This window comes from Tachypleus tridentatus, chromosome 2, assembly GCF_004210375.1.
Source record: "Tachypleus tridentatus isolate NWPU-2018 chromosome 2, ASM421037v1, whole genome shotgun sequence".
In the NCBI taxonomy this organism is placed as follows: Eukaryota; Metazoa; Arthropoda; class Merostomata; order Xiphosura; family Limulidae; genus Tachypleus; species Tachypleus tridentatus.
In genome coordinates, this window is record NC_134826.1 from 51,097,875 (window position 1) to 51,116,020 (window position 18,146).

Here is an 18,146-nt window from a genome sequence, read left to right on the forward strand (position 1 = left end):
GATTTTGCACTAACAAGTGTAAAAGCATGTAATGTTTGAAACCAGATTCTTTCATGTAGTTAATTTTTCTAACACAAACAATATCCACCGAAGATTCAGTTTATTTACCTGTTGTGTACTACCTGCTCCTAAGAACTGAATGTCTAGTCATCAGGGAAAACATAATTCATGAAAACTATTAAGGTTGGAAAGAAACTCAAGCCAAGAAAGTTTGATTTTTAAGCAACTGAATAATGTTCCAAAACCTGCTTCTTATATAGTACAAGTGTTAGATATATGTTAAAAGTCCATGTTTTTATTGAATGGACTGGAAACCTAAAAACATCACCAGGATGTTTTTTTTTAGCAGAATGTACATACATGATTTTAAGCTAAAATATGTACAGTTATTTTGAATAAAACTGGAGTACTTTAACAGAAAATATAAACATTTATGGGAACTCTGGTAGCAATGTTAGGCACCTACTTCATAGAAATTCACCATCCTAAAAAACATAAAGAAACCTCTCATTTCGTTACTTTATTATTTTTTACATCGGCTAAGGGCTTCATTGAACTCTGACTCTCTCAATCTTTGTTTTCACCCTCTGATTCTTCATTATCACTCTCCGATTCTTCGCTACTTTCTATTTCTAATTTATTAAATCACTATTAAAAGAATAAATTATTAACAATCTAAATTTGCACAACAAATGTATTAATAATGACCTGGTATAACAAGTTGATCACAAATACTTGTATATTAGTAGATACAAAAAAACTAAAATCTATAAGATTCCACTGAGTTGTTGCTTGAATAACTTCACTATTAACCCTTTTCCACTGTGGCTGGAATGCATATTTCCCATAGTCATTGAGATTGGTGTGTGTGACATATGGAAGTAAAATCAGTTGAAAAGAATTTATTGGCATACTACCTAATGTTGATTAATGGTTTCCCTGAATGTCATCCATTCGGTCCTTCAGTAACCAACAAGATGCCAGCATTGCTAGATTAGTAACCCTAATTACTTTGTAAATAAGCTTGACTCCAACAGCTTAAAAGATAGTGAAAGTGAGTGAGGTGGTGTTCTGAGGAGTGACAAGAGGATGTCAGGTCTCCATCTGGTGAGAATAGTCCAGATGAACTTGGAACCAGCAGAGGAAGGCGTGAACAGTGTCAACAATATATAACATTTGTATCACTTGCAGTGTGATGGGGTGTGAAAACTCAGAAGCATACATTCCAGCCACAGTGAATGGGTTAATGATACTTCCATACACAAGCACTCAGTATTATCTTATGAAATTAGTTTTAAATAAAAAATAGGTTAAACAGTCACAAAGATTTTTTTATATTTTTAGTTTTAAGAGGATGAAATTTCAAGGTAGTGTTCTTTATTAGATCACACAGTTTAACCTATTCTTTAAGTTCAATATTTTATATTGCCTATGAAGTTAACTATGTATTTCTTAAGTTAGTCTTAAACCAAATTTCTGTACCATTAATGCAAAATAAGCTAAAAACGGACTTTTTTTAATGTTTCCATCTCCTTTTCATAGAAAAATTCTGCCTTTTTTCTGATCTTACATACACATTCTGAGTTACAAAAATGGCATAAAATATTAAAATTAAATATTTAATTTTTTTCATTAAATCCCACTCCAGTTATAACATTACAATAAATATATTGCTAATCTAAGCATCTTTGCCTCTGATAAAGAACAACCAAAGTTTGAAAAACGTTCAGGTCACAGGGTTTTGTACATTGTAGGATTATTCTACGTAAAGTTTACATTTGAAACTCTAAAACATTACCACCAACTCACACACTGATGCTCACTATAAAACTGAAATTTGTCCATAAGTTTATTCAGGATAATACCTTGAAATGAATAAGCCCAATCAAGTCTTTCTATAGTATTTTCTAGGTAGTTTTTTTTTGTCTAGTTCTAGTTTTGTCCACTTGGGTACAAGCATGTAGAGAACTAAACAAAAAAATAACAAAAATAATGTAGGTTAATTCAATACCTGATTAAACCCAGTTGACATACTCTTCCAGTATGGATTAGAAATATAATACAAATATAATTATACTTTCAGTTTGAAAATATTTAAAATGCAATACTAACTGAGTCATTCCATGTCAAATCATCCAGGGGGCTGCAGGTGACCCTCACAGAATGCCTTGAAATATTCATGTGTTCATCTACCCACATAATGAGAAACTGCCAAAGATTAGGTCAATATCTCTTAATAGTTTCTGATTTACAGCACTCTAAAATTTAGTTGTTTTTTTTTATTTCTGGCAAATTCATTTTCGAGCAACTTTGGCTGCTTAAAGCTGCAAGAGTAATGGTGATAGAAGGCTGAAATTTGCTACACTGACTGAATTAATCTCACAGAATTCAAAAATGGTCTCAAACCAAGTTTATTTCTCTTAGGATTTTCATAGTGAGGCTGTAAAATCACCTGAAAACCCAAAATTGTAAAAAACATTGGTTTATTTAATAAGCCATAGCTCTAAAACTTAATACGATACAAAGCTGATTTTTTTTTAAATTTCCTGTAACATATCAGTTGATAAATCAGAAATTGTTGTAATTAAAAGTCTATTAGATCTCCTGTAAAAAAATATAGTTGCATGCAACTTTTTATGATTTAGCTGAAAATAGCCCTATTTCAGGCCACAGTTTGACCATGTCACCAGTTATTCAGCCTTTTCAGATTTTTACCATATATTCTGCTATCTCTGAATATGATCTACAAAAAAAAATCAAAATGGTGTTCAACCTACTTTTTGAGTTATAATGTTTTAAAGTATCCTCTGACCATACGTTGTTTATTTTAAAAAAAACTCTGTTCAGATGTGTTACTGTGTGCAAATATATCCATACAATTTTGAAAAATACTTGTCAGAATTTTATGAATCCCACTGAAATATTCTAGCCAGCCTTTCACAATGTTAAATAATGAAGTTGTAAAAAACAAGAAAGAATTAATTCATTTCTAAACAAGTTTATTGACATAACTAGTTAGATCACATGGCAATGCAAATATATTGTGTATGCATTACAGTTATGCAGATATGGCTGAGTTTAAGATTCATAATATAATAAATGCAAAGGTAAATCAGACACAAAAAGCACAGTGCTATAACAGGGAATAAATGAGAAAGATTATAGTCACACCAAACTACAATAATTGTGACAATGAAATGTTTCAAAAACTGCTTTGGTGATAAATTAGCCTTAACAACATCAAATAAACATTGCTTTGTTCAGACAGCTTGAATAAATTTCTGAAATTCGATTTTGATTAAGTTGAGATCACTTTGACTTAGACCATAGTAGCAAGCACTACTGCCTTCTACAGTGGGTGCACTTATCAGACAATGAATATGTTGGAAAGGAATCCAGCTTTCATCTTTACGTGACCTTGCATGCCATGAGAACAGTTCATTTCTTGATTTCTTCATAAATTACACCAACACATCAGAATGTTCATCTGATCTATCTTTTATGTTTCCCATATACCATTCATGATCGTATATACATGCCACATATTTCCCTGGCTGATAATTGTCATTGCTATCATTAGACCCTATTTGAGCTGCTGCAGCATCACTTTCACTGCTACTACCAACAGTTACAACTGTGTACACATCATCCTCTGATAGCCTTTTCATATACAATTTGTTGGTAGAATAAAGATATGATGTGACCTAATACCTGCCACAGTTTTGTATTTTTCATAGTGCTGAAGTAGATCAAACTTTACACAATTCTGCAGGACTGATTCCTGATTGACAAGAAAGAACTGAATGCCCTGAATGTGGTCCTTTGCCCAATGGTACATATCAGAGACACTTAAAATTTGATAATTTATTATTTTTCACAACCTTGATTTTATTGAAGATCATGTTCAGAGGTGTAAGAATATATGGTAAAGGCTGATTAGAATATTTCAATGGGATTCATAGATTATTTCAAAATTGTATGGATATATTTGCACACAGTAACACACCTGAATTGAAGTTGTTGTTTTCAAATAAACAATGTATGGTCAGAGGATACTTTAAAAACTTATAACTCAAAAAACAGGTTGAACACCATCCTGATTTTTTTTGTAGATCATATTCAGAATATATGCTAAAAATCTGAGAAGGCTGAATAACTGGTGACATGGTCAAACTGTGGCCCGAAGTAGGACTATTTTCAGTTAAATCATAAAAAGTTGCATGCAACTAAATTTTTTTACAGGAAATCTAATAGACTTTTAATTACAACAATTGCTGATTTATCAACTGATATGTTACACGAAATTTGAAAACAAAATTCAGCTTTGTATCATATTAAGTTTTAGAGCTATGGCTTATTAAATAAACCAATGTTTTTTTACAATTTTGGGTTTTCAGGTGATTTTACAGCCTCACTATGAAAATCCTAAGAAAGATAAACTTGGTTTGAGACCATTTTTGAATTCTGTGAGATTAATTCAGTCAGTTTAGCAAATTTCAGCCTTCTACCACCATTACTCTTACAGTTTTAAGCAGCCGAAGTTGCCCGAAAATGAATTTGCCAAAAATGAAAGAAATTAAATTTTACAGGGCTGTAAATCAGAAACTATTAGAGATATTGATCTAATCTTTGGCAGTTTTTCATTATATGGGTAGATGAGCGCATGTGAATTTTTTTAAAACATTTTGAGGGAGTCATCTGGAATATTTTCCAAAATCTGGATGATTTGACATGGAATGACCCAACTGTTATTCATCAATACTAGACTCACCTGGATTAATAACAGAGTAACATGGGATATGGTTACTGGGAATAACATAGAGGACAGGGTATTCTACAATAGTCTTTCCTCGAAGATTTTCTTTCAGAGACTCTGATATCTCCAATTCATGGTACCTTGTAAAGTGAAAACAAAAGCTATTCATATTTGTATTTTATTCAGACTTAAGCAACTGCAACAGAACAATCTCTTCATGACATTATATTTACTTTTATGAATTGTTGCTAAGAAATGTAAAACAAATTTAACCAACTAGTGACTTCAATAAATTATTTCTTTCACCATGCTTGATAAATACATGGTATGGTGTTTACTGCTTTACTTTACTTAATCTAAATATAAGCCATATGTTTAACATTTCACTGTTAAAATTTATTAAAACATATATTAACAGCAACAACTCTGAGTTTTATAGCTTTTGTACACAAACATATTTATCTAACAGATTTTAGCATTTGACAACAAATTAAACATTACTCATAACCACTAAAAAGATTACAAATACATAACTGATAGTTTACACTTACATAATTTCAAATTTGACATTAGATAATAGTACAAATCTCAAACAAAAAAATGAACTTAAACGAACTAACCTTGTTTTCTTGGAGGATAAAAATTCAGCTTGCAGTAAAACCTTCACTGATTTCATGCCAGTTGCTTGGTAAAACATCAGCTGTTGTTGTAATTCAACACTGGAATGTTTGGGTGAAAGATATTTGGCCAAAGCTGAACTTAAAGGAACATTTTCTGATATTCTGATGACCAAATGAATAAATATTTTTAAATTCTGATAAAGCACTAAATGCAAAACAGCTTTGAAATTTAATCTGTAAAAATAAAACCCAGTTTCTGTCCATTCTTAAAATATGTGCACACTTTACTATCTAAATGCATGTGCACACACACTTTATTTGAATGGATGTAAAAAAATAACAAAAAGCATATGTTAATATACCTTAGTAGACATTTTATACAACACATTAAAAGCTTACCACAGTTTTTAAAAATATCTAATGTTAACTCATAGAATAACATTAATAAGTTTAATTACTGACTGTATTAGGTAAAGTTTAGCTCTAACATAACTAAAGCAAAAAAAACCATCCACAAGTGGCAGTGTTTATTTACCACTTTATTAAATAAAGGCTTCACTAATGTTAGGCCTAAAATAAGTGGATTGTGTTATTCTAAAAATCCTGTATATAAAGAAATACTGTTGTAATAAAGACATTTAACTTGACCACAGGTGTTTTGCAAAGCTCTGCTTGTATGTGTAATCAAGATGATTTATAAAATGCCAGAAATATATTACCAGTAACCTCTGATTCAAACAAACAGGCAACATAGCTCATAAATAAAAAAAACAACAACTTAGTATACAATGAAGGTACTTATACATGTATCAGTCTAACAAAATAAAGTTAGAAATCAGTTGAGGACTTTTGTTATTATTGAAGTTTTTATATTTAACATTAAAGTATAACTAATGAATAACATTCAACAAATATTACACTTAAACACATATAACACTACCATTCAAAACTTATGAAACAACATATCATATAACATCATTTAAGACTGCCAAACAACACACCATATTACTCTATCATTCCAAACAACACACCATATTACTCTATCATTCCAAACAACATACCAGTTAGAACCTACATAAAAATAAACACATTTTGCTATTTTTCAAAAAAACTGACCAACAGCGTACACAGATCACACTATGTTTCATGTACAAGTTGACACCTACCAGAAGGTAACAGTTTATTGTAACTTGCATCCACTTTTAATTGCAATTTAAATCAAATATTGTTATCATTATCAACTCTTAAAATGTGCAAACTTAACCTGACAGTTAACCAAAACCAATTCAGTCACAACTTATCCTAAAAGTATCGAAACATCAAGCCTAAAATAAACAAGTCTCATGACAGTAAATCAAAGTGAACTCAATTGCAGCTTTTACTAGCAACAATACATCAAGCCTAAAACTTAAAAGCCTAACCTGACAGTAAACAAAAAACAAATCAATCACAGTTTATCCTAACAGCAGTATAAAACCAAACATACAGTAGCAGTATATCAAAACCAAATAGAATCCATTAGTAACTATTCCTACTAGCAATGCCATACCAAACCTACATCACACGTAGGTAACTTAGATCCAACGGTCACATAAACGTACTTATACAAAAAATAAACAGAAGAAAAATTCTTACATGCCACAATATGTATTAACTATAATACTGAATAACCACTGACAAAATTTATAAAACTTTGTTGGAAACTATCTTCTAAACCTTTCACTAAGATCAATGTCACATTTTTACTTCATGGTCAGTAACCACCTAAATTATTTTGGTATGTATACACACAGTGTCAAATATTTACAGATATCATATACAATTAAATTTTTTACTTTGACTTACTTCTTATCATTATAGCTAACATTAGCCTGTGGAAAAACCCAGCAGACAGTCCAGTAAATGGTCCGTTCCCTTCAGAAACAAAATGTGTTAATATTATAGAAATTTATATGTTACTTCTAATTAACACGGTGTTGATATTTTCTTTAAAAAAATCATTATTTATTTGAAAACTTTCATTGTCACTGTTGACACTACTTTAAGTGTATTTTATATTGATTTTATTACTCAAGTTTCCTTCAATATATGCTAACCTGGAATGCTAGTCTAGACAAAACAGCAAATATGATACACTACATTAACAACATCTTGATAGATAAACTGTCTTTGTTTTTAAAGCAAAGCCACAATGAACTATCTGCTGTGTCCACTGTGGAGTATTAAACCATGGAATACATGATAGGCAAATAAAGAAAAATTCATTTGGCATATGTTATTACGACATGAATACTTTTGGGAAAGTTGTTTTAATGAAGATACCCAAATACATTTAATAAGGAAATGTTAATTCAGCAAATGTTACTAAAACCCAAATATCTGAAAGAGAAAATGTTTTAATTACTTAATATTTACTAGAATTAGTACATGATTAAATCTTCAGTATATTTTTATTTAAAAACTGTTACTAATTTAAGACTAAATGTCCAAAAGTTTAAATAAAAAACACATTTGATTATTCATTTAACCTAGAGCCTAGAAATAAATTTTGGTGCATCAGAAATGTATCAATAATCTCACTAAATGGCTTCCTCAGTTAAAAAAAAAAAATTACATTTTTTTGTGGCTTCTTAAATGTAAAATGAAAAACAAGTGAGCAGAATCATAACCTTACTTGTGAGAGTACCATGTTGAATTTTGTTTTCTTTTTGTAAAACAAGCAGGGAATATCTTCAAAGTTGTCCCTCGTGATTTTGCCTCTATCTTAAGTCTGTGAAGCCACTGAAAAATTACAAAGGTTCTGCTTTCCAGGTTCAGGTTTTCATATCTGTCAAATCCCTAATTACTAATAAGTTAAATATTTTCTAAATTTAGCTTTAACGAGACATTTCTGTGTACTAACTGAAACCTCATGTAAGTTACAATGTGTTTGAAGAATCTTTATTTGCATATTTCAGTACAAGTGGAATGAACAGTTTAAAGTATCAAACTTCCACCAAAGTAAAAAATAAAAAAGGACACTCAAACATGCAATAGGAGCAGCATTAAAAAGAAATGACTGATGAACATTAAAGAACCATGAAAAGTTTTGTATAAAGATGGTAATGTTTTTGAGCATTATCATGGAAAGAATAGGAAGTGAACAAATACCAACAAAATTTTCAACAAGTACACCTATAAATTTATCTATAAAACAAATTTTTATGACTTAAAATATAACTTAGGTAAAATCCATACAGAGGACACCAGCTTTAAAATTTGATATTCTATGGCTTTATTATTTACAATCTCTCTAATAACATATATGTAAACAAAAACACCACAAATACTGTAATTAATTCTACAAATTACATTATGATTTCATATTATTTTGCAAAGAAATGATTAAAAAAAAGTAAAAATTGCTCATTTTCAGTACTACTACTTAACACTTATAACTCTCAAATTACTGACTTGTTTTAAATCTACAATAGACCACATCTAGGTGAAGTTTAAAGGTTTGTTTTTATGCTATAATGACAGTGCTAATAAATTTTCTTTTAATGGTAACAACTTAAAATATCACTCCTTATTCACAAATTTATCAATAACACTGTGCTCCACCATCAAATATTCACCAAGGAAAGTTTTGACTCACTTTAGGAAGATTACTTCCAAGGCCACCAGCTCGTTTCAGTTTATCTCTAGCAGCATTGTCTATAGCAGTAGCCGATTCTTCCAAGAAACGATAATCTTTTACAACAAACAAATGTGTGTATATTAACTTTAAGTAAACTTACAAGCATGTGAGAAAAACTAAAGTCAAATTCTATCTCATGCTAAAGCTGATATTATATATATACACACACTTCACAATGCCACTTTTGTCAAACTTATTACATATATCCAAATATGGAAACAGTATCAAAATGTGTAGTTTCATTACCAAAAAGTTTTCCTACTTTAAAGACAATTTTTGCATATTAAAATTTCAAAGAAATTCAATGAACACCATTTAAATTTTTTTTATAACAAATACATGCTCATTAATTAACATACAACGTATTTTATTAAACAAGTGACTGAAAAATTACAGCTCTAAAATAATAGCATCCTTGTGTTTCCAATGAATTTCCATTTTAGATTTAGGAAAGAACATGATTACAACTTCTTTACATTAAATCAAAATGTGCCTAAAAATAGTTCTGCTATAAAGCAATCTCTGAATAAAGTTTATTTATAAAAATCCTTTTTCTTTAAATAGAAAAATATATTTTCTTAGTTTTAAAAACATGATTTTACAATACTTTTGTATATAACTAAAAACATCATGATGCTACCTAGAATAAGATTCTCTTCAAACTAACACCAGAAAAAACAACTTGGGTATAATTAAATCTTCAATAAATTGAAATCTACTTATCTTTCAGTGATATTGTATTTGACAAACTATAAAAAAATGGAACTATCCAGCAAAACCAGAAGGTTTGTTCAGTATTCACCACATGATAAATGTTTTTTTTAACAAGTTTTATCATGTAAATGCTTTGTTTTGTATTAAATTGAGCACTTTTAATGTGACAAAATATATCACACACACACAGGGGATGAACAAAAAATGGCCCCCTTGAAAATGTTTTTAATTTGTTATATCTTCTATTATAAAACAGAAAAATATGTAAAACTGTGTGTTTTTAGAATGCACTCAATGAAATCCTAATTTTAACATTGGCTTTCATAAGTACATGAGCTTTTCATGAGTTTAGTTACATTTTCTCATAAAAAGTGTTGTACACATGCTATAGTTTCTTAGAACTTCTTATTCCAAATAGTATTCAAAATAATCAGACAAGTTTCTCTGCAATAAACAAACATAAAAATGAAACTAAATAGCACAAGTTAATATTTAGTTGGCATACCCTTGGATTTCAGTACTACTTCACATTGCATGCTTTTAACGAGTTTGTGCAGACTTCCCGAGTGATTTACTGTTGTCCTTGTTTGAGTACTTCAAAAAGTTCATCTTCCGTGTTTGGCTTGCAATATTTCATTAATTTGTTTGACTCAGTCCATACATTTTCAATCAAATTGATATCAGGTGATTGACCTGGCCATTCAGAACATCAATCCTCTTATTTCTAAGATATCTTTTAATGACTCAACAATTGCAGAGAAACTTATTTGATTATTTCCCAAAGAAACTACAGCAGGTGTACAACATTTTTATGAGAAAATGTAACTAAAATCATGAAATTCAGGTAGTTACAAAAGTCAGTGTTAAAACTAGAATTTGACATCATATAGGAACAAATCTCATCAAGTACTTTCTAAAAACAATTTTACATAATTTTCTGTTATCTAATAAAGGATATAAAAAATTAACATTTTAAAGAAATAGTCAATGTTTTGTCCACCCCTTGAATACATTTATACAAAGTTCTTGAGATGCACAAAACATCCCAATTTTGTGACAAAGACAAATTTTCAGTCCCATCAAATCAGAAATGTCAAATCCTTTATAATGTTTCATCTGTGAATGGTGAAAAACCCAGGTCTGTGCATATTTTAATTCACAGTACCTTAGTAGACCTATAACATTTGGTGAATGTGTGGCTGACGGTTAAAAGTCAGGGTCTGTTCTCTAAGATAGTATTAAAAGTGTTTGACTTATCATAGTGTTAAAATTCCAAAAAAGATATGATTTTTAGGTCACATTGAAAGCAGACTTCCATTTTTAAAAGCTAGTTAGTTGGATAACAAAGTTGAGTGTATTATTTGCTAAGCTGTGTTTTTGGTATCAGACCAAACATCAGGAATCAAACTGCCAAGCAAAAAACCACAAGAACCATTTTAAAATAGTAATTAGACCCCAAATTGGTCAGGAGACGACAGAGCTATAAGTTAAATATTTGTACTTGATACAAATCTCAGAGCCATTCTATGAGCTGCTCTGGCATGGCTAAAAATGCTTAAGAGCTTGAAATAATTGTATTTAAAAACCAAAAAGGATCCTCACCACTTAAAAGAGTCATGTCATTGAAATCTTCAACTTTACAGTAGGCAGTTTTATCTCTAATACCATCACAGCTGCTATCTTCCTTGTGTTTCTTAACACATGCCAGAGAGCAGGAGTTCACAGAGCATCGAGGACAGCAGTACTTTGCAGGTTCTTCACAACCACTACATTTCCTGAAATAAAATAAAGTTATACCTACTGCATAACCTCAAAATTATTAAATACACTTTCCCCCACACACAACTAACTATTTTCTAAATATCCACCACACACATGTGGATGCTTTTTTTGTTTGTTTGTTTTAGAATTTCCTGCAAAACTACACAATATCTATATGGAACATACCCATCCATACTTTTGAACAAAGAGCTTAGAGAGAAGGCAGCTGAACAGCAGCAACTTACTGCCAGCTCTCAGTCTATTCTTGTTAGGATGAGATTTGGCAGTAAGTTGCTGAATACTTGAATGTAGCTGTCACTCTCATAGCATTTCTAACTGAGCATGTGGTACCTGTGTGGCAACATAATGCACATTTGTTTAAAATTATAATTTTCCTATGCTGAAAAACGTACTTCCCTGTTTTCATGAGACTAGCTATTATTGTCCAGTGCTGCTCTCTGTATACAGATTTCTTCTTTATACAGGCCACAAGCCTTATACTCTCCCCCAACTAGAAATGAGTGACATACTCACATGGTACATGCAACTCCCTCTATACATCTCTACTGAACTATCACTTTAAGGTTTGACAGAAGATGTAAGCGGCAGAGGAAAGTGGGGAGGAAGGATGGGAAGTGTGAGAAGAGGGAAGTAGTTATTTGAAATACATTTTCTGTATAGGAAAATTATAACTTCTCACAAGATTAGCAAGAATCACATGCTAATTAAATTGCAGGACTCATGCAAGGGAGTTACAGAATTACTCCCAAAAGCATCCAAAGTACACCCCTGGAAATGAGAGAAACTGGACCACTTCTGAACCAGATATACACTTCACCCATCCATGAAATGTGTAGTAGATAAGGATATAAAAAAAAAAGAGAAGAGGAACACATCTAAGTGGAAGAGAACTGTGGCAGGATAGTGATCCTAACCATATAAATACATATGTAACTTATGTAGCATAAAAGTGGATAAAACAATGGATGTACCCCTAAGTGAAGAGTGACTAGGTTGCAACAAACTGCACTCAGTAAGTCAACTACATCTTAAATCCAACAGGTTGGAAACCAACATCCAGAAATGAGTAGAATAAGAATCATATCATCTTCACCTCAAGTTCAAGAATCCAGGAAGAATCTAGAACCCTCTTATTCCTGAATATAACATGTTAGCTTTGATCTACCAATCTGGAGACTTCGTATCCAGTATTTAAAGGATGTCTACATAATATAAATTAATTTCTCCAATAAGGAAACTGACCAGAGCCATCTAAAAAGCAGGAACGTCCTTGGAATAAGATACAATGAGGCACAGCAAAATGGACAGAACCAGAACAAACCTCTTACCTGCACTGTGACCAACAACACTGAAAGAGTATAACTGATGAAGGATTACAGACAACCATAAACATGAGGTCCTGTGCTGATTGGTTCTACTCTAAATCCAAAAAGGGCTCCAACATCAATGCTGGGTATGAAGAGGAATGAAAGGGTAAAAGGCAATTTCATGTCTCACTCTTTGTGAGTGTATGTCACCTACTAGAGTATATAGCATATCATCTACACCCACAGAACATGACTGCCCTACTCTGTACTGAATGGTTATAGCCATCTTTGTGTGGAACCCACTCAGGAGAGTGACTCCACAGTCAACCACCCCAACAGCTTGGAAATGGAGTGTGTTAAGGACTCCCATACACTACTTGAAGAAAGGGAGATGAGAACATGGTAGAGAGTATCATGATCCAAGAAAGTGCAATAGATGACTACAAAAGCCTATCTTGAAAAGTAGACCATATTGGATTATTCAATACAAGGCAAAATTGGGATGAGCAACTATCCCCTTCTACTTTACCCTATGTCCAATGGATATTACCATCCAGAATGGTAATATTCACATGTAGATGAATAACTTCACAATTTAATTGCTTCATAAACTCAACAGCAAGCACTGCAAAGCCATTGTCGATAAAGCACAAATCAACATGGTTGTACAGTGAAGATTTCAAATTAAAAAACACTTGGTCAGGTACCACTAGGCCACAGAGAAGGATCCACATAACAAGTAAATGAAGCAAGAGCCCCTGAAAGAAAACGTATTATATATAAACTTATGCAGTTGAAGTTGCACTGAAGTCTGAAGAATGGTCACAGATGAGAGACAAAAACCTGACAAAGAAGAAACTGCAATATGGTGGAAATAAAGGCAGACAAGTGTATTAGGTGTAGTCCACAAATTAGGAAAACCCAACAATCCTTGATGAAAACACAACAATGTTAAAGAAGATGGACAAGCTGAGCTCCCATGGGACTAGAACCCACTGGTAGTTACTGATACCAGTGGTGACGTGAAATGCATTGTCAGAGAAAACAACAACATGCGGCACCCTGAGAAGGATAGAGTAGGGATGGGAATGGACAATAAACAGTAACAGATGCCATATTGGGCACTGCCTGAGACAAACGAGCAACAAGGTTGGAGAGGGTAGACTGTTGTTGTACTGGTATAACTCCCGATTCAAGAAAACTCAAGAGATTGAATTAAAGAAGTATTACAGCAGAAATGGGGCCACAAGTAAATCCTGAAGATAAGATGATGGTAATGGATGCAAATTAAGGTTGCATCATGACCAAAAAGGTCCCACAACAACAGAGAAACAACATATGTAAAGCCACAGCAAAGGAAAACAAATGAGCCAATGTTGAAGAAAGAAGAGAGAGAATGTCCTTAGAAAATCATTTAGGAGAGCCTCAGAGAGGATCTGGATGGTAGAGAGATACCATAAACGATTAATGAGGGTAAGGTGAAGGTGGGAAAGGACATGGGTCAGACTTACAGGAGTTTTGAAGGCTGCACCCCAAACAGGCAAAATGAAACCTAACAATAAATGGTACAGAAAAGAACAGTCTGCACAATGATATGCAGGAGCAAACTGATCCAAAATCCATAGGAAATAGCAAATAATGTTAATACTGTCATTCAACTATGAGGCAACTTGGTCAGCATGTACCCAAATATCTGTTAATGGAGGAAAATTCAAATTGAGATGGGAAGATTGGTTCACAGAAAACAGTAAAAAGGGATAAATATCACACTGCTAAAAGAAAAAAATGACTTTATTAGGCTTAACTTACTCCTCAGATTGGAACATGGGTATGCATGGCAAAATTAGGAGGTGGAAATAGGCAATCCAAGTCCTCATTCACCTGAACAGGTGGACTTGAAATGAGGCAAGATTCAGAGACAGAGGAGGACCCATATAAAGTTCAATCTCCCAGCAAACAATGCCCCTGCCAGGTTTCCCATACCTGAGGCCTGAGACATAGTGCTAGTTGCAAGTGCACCACCTAAAGATGTAACATGAACTTCAGAATTCATAATGAGAAAGATTCCACAAATAATTGAAAGTATAAATAACAATGCAACTGTACTAAACTGGAATTATAGAGAAGTTAAGAAACAGTCTTACTAGACCTGAAAGAAACTAAGACCACTTCATGAGTGTACTAAAGACAAATGTAAAACTTTAAATATACAAATAAAACACATCCGAGTACAAGTGCTGCCACACAAGAAGTGGGAGTTTGGTAGAATCTTATAAAGCATCACATACATCATGCTACTATTGGTGGTGAAGTGATACATGTTATTTATGAGAAACATGTTGGAATCACATGTGGCAAGTGTAAAGAAGACATCTGAACATAGATGGCAGCACCAGACAAAAGCAGCTAATCTTGTAAGGGAGGAAAGTACCATATTGGAATGTAACTGTATATGCTTTCAACTGGAATGAAATGTTGAGAAATAACTTGGAGAATGCATTGAGATTTAATTAACTAAAATATCACCAGCGGTAACTTTCACAGTTCATCTTCAACACACTGCTGCTTAACTTCTGCCTGTTATTGAATCATAATTTATTTCAAAATAAGATCTCATCTGGGATTCATCAGTCTCACACTGGCAATGTAAGTCAATTTTAACACAAAGATGTACGAGTTCATTGAGTTTAATATTATGTCTAAACAGCACCTAAAACTTAAAACATAAATTTATTGATTACCTATTACTGTCACTTTCCATGTTGTCGTCTTCTAATCCTAACAAGACACCCTTTAACACACAATTACATAGCTAAAGCTTATTTTTCATAGTACCTCTGTAATATTTTACACAAAATTATCATTATTTGGATCACGTTCTGGGTTCAATATATAAATATTAATATTAACTTTCAAGAAAATAAAAAACACTACTGATCATCAGCAAAACATGGTCTAGATGAGAACTCTGTTTAAATTAGTAGGGGGTCCTATGTAATGATCCTGGTAAAAATTGAGGCTTTCTGTTTGGGAAAGTTAACAATTCAATCAGTAAGTTATTAGCCCCAGTGATCTAGTGTGCATATACCAAAGGTCCTATAGCTAAAAGAATTGGGGCATATTTATTAACATACAGAACTAATATACTGCACATTCAAGCTTGGAGAACCAATTGAATGGAATACATGGTAAATTAAAATATATTTGAACATTTTTATATACTGGTAAGCTAAGTCTAGTGGGGTTATCTATGTGATGACTGAAGCTGCTATGTTGTGTTGATGAATTAACACATGTCATGATATGTTGTAGACTCAAGGATGATGAATCTCATCTGAATATCAGGATGCTTTAACTGCCTGCATATTCACTTGGAAGTTGAGTACTCATAACTCAGTTGGCACATTTCAACTTATTAAAGCAATAGTAGGAGCCAAGGATAGTTAGAACAAATCACTTAACAACTTGATATAAAACACCATTTTGGTTTGATTTTTGAATTTCGCACAAAGCTACATGAAGGCTATCTGCACTACTTGTCCCTAATTTAGCAGTGTAAGACTAGAGGAAAGGCAGCTAGTCATCACCACCCACTGCCAACTCTTGGGCTACTCTTTTACCGATGAATAGTGGGATTGACTGTCACATTATAATGCCTCCATGGCTGAAAAGGCAAGCATGTTTGATGTGTCAGAGATTTGAACCCACGATTCTTGGATTACGAGTCAAGTGCCTTAACCACCTGGCCATGCCGGGCCTAAAACATCATTAATTACTTCATTTAATTGTTTCTCATAATGTGAGCTTATCATTCTTGACACTCTCTTACTAAACGTTTAATGTTAAGCACTATACGTAGAGGCACTTTTCAATTAATAAGGAATTTCCAATATTTGAAAAATGGAGTTTATTTTTTTATGTGAAATCTTGGGTTTTGATAAAGTTATTTAGATATTTTTCCAAACAGACAAAAGAAAAAAGGATTTTAGGGTGTTGATAACTGCTAGTTAAGCCTGAAAGAACATGCTGATATTGTACTTGCCTCAACAAATTATTACAACTTGTAATAAAATATTAAGTTTCTGTGTTACATATAATCATTCTGTGCAAACAAATTACATAACTGACTATACAGATATCTTCTGAAAGTATATATTCATAATTCTATCAGTATAAAAGTGCTGTTAATTCATGGTTCAATGTTTGACTTGCTATCAACTCACAATATTCTAGCAATCAGAATATTTACAGTCAAACTATAACTTTAAAATTTGTTTGAAAAACCTCTACTTCACAATTTACTGAATCACAGAAACTAGATAATACCCATGATTTTAGAGAATATGTAACTCTTTCTCTACCAATAATAACTATTTACATGAACATTTAGTATATTCTAAAACAAATAATTACTTCATTACTTCTATCAACACCAAAGTTCCACAGACTTAAAAACTATTTCATCTGCTACAGTCATTAAAAATTCTATTTTTTTAAAACATTTCACACTAGGCTGTGAGATAAAGGTTGGAATTTAACAAAAAATCTTCAGTCATACTTTCATCGATTTTAGAATTTAAATATTACTCCATGTAGTTTCACTTTTAAATGATCATTGCCAAAATCTCCATTCTTTTAGAGCTGATAAGTGATATTCATTAATCAACTATCATAGTGTTACTATAACTGACTAATGTATATTACTTATCATCACTATTAATAGTTATACTAATAATTACAGACGAACAATCTAACTAATCACTTGAAGTTCAATGTTCGTCAATCTCATTAAATTTGTAAGACGTCTTCTCCAGTTGGTGACATATCATACTTAATTTTTAACATGTATTAAAACCTTAAACAATTAAAAGTTTATTTCATTATTTCTTGATATTTTAATACCATAGTAAAACTTAGTACTAAACAGAGAATCACTCGATTATAAACCATTTTCTCTGTTACTAATACAATTATACTCCATCGAACATCTCGTCACTAGTAATATCTCTACAGTGACAAGAAAATGTTTTATTTCAGAACATGGAACAGAGTTAACGAAATGGCCTACTTGTTAACTAATTACTACAATGAACTAAGGAGTTATTATATACACATACATTCACAACTTTAAGCATTTCCGTTACTTTAAACAGTATGTAAGAAACTCATTTTAAATGCTAAAGAAAGCTGTGTTAGTGACACTTATTATCCACGTGTTCCAAATCACACATTACCTTTTACATGACGGCATTTTTTTCACTTAATGACACCTATCGCATAGAAATATT

The 18,146-nt window shown here is 32.0% G+C and overlaps 1 protein-coding gene across 2 annotated transcripts; it reads right to left on the reverse strand.

Moving 5' to 3' along the window:
* Positions 1-274: 274 nt before the first annotated feature.
* LOC143243782 (box C/D snoRNA protein 1) lies at positions 275-18,146 on the reverse strand. Of its 2 annotated transcripts, none has more exons than XM_076487435.1 (8): positions 18,093-18,146; positions 11,372-11,544; positions 9,014-9,108; positions 8,051-8,157; positions 7,222-7,290; positions 5,377-5,538; positions 4,772-4,896; positions 275-632 (listed from the first exon to the last, which is right to left on the reverse strand). In XM_076487435.1, exons 1-8 carry the CDS (start codon positions 18,107-18,109, stop codon positions 568-570), a joined length of 813 nt encoding a protein of 270 aa, XP_076343550.1. In that variant the 5' UTR covers positions 18,110-18,146; the 3' UTR covers positions 275-567. The 2 variants fall into 2 exon arrangements, with proteins under 2 accessions (XP_076343550.1, XP_076343549.1); XM_076487434.1 differs by lacking the exon at positions 18,093-18,146 and adding an exon at positions 15,600-15,634.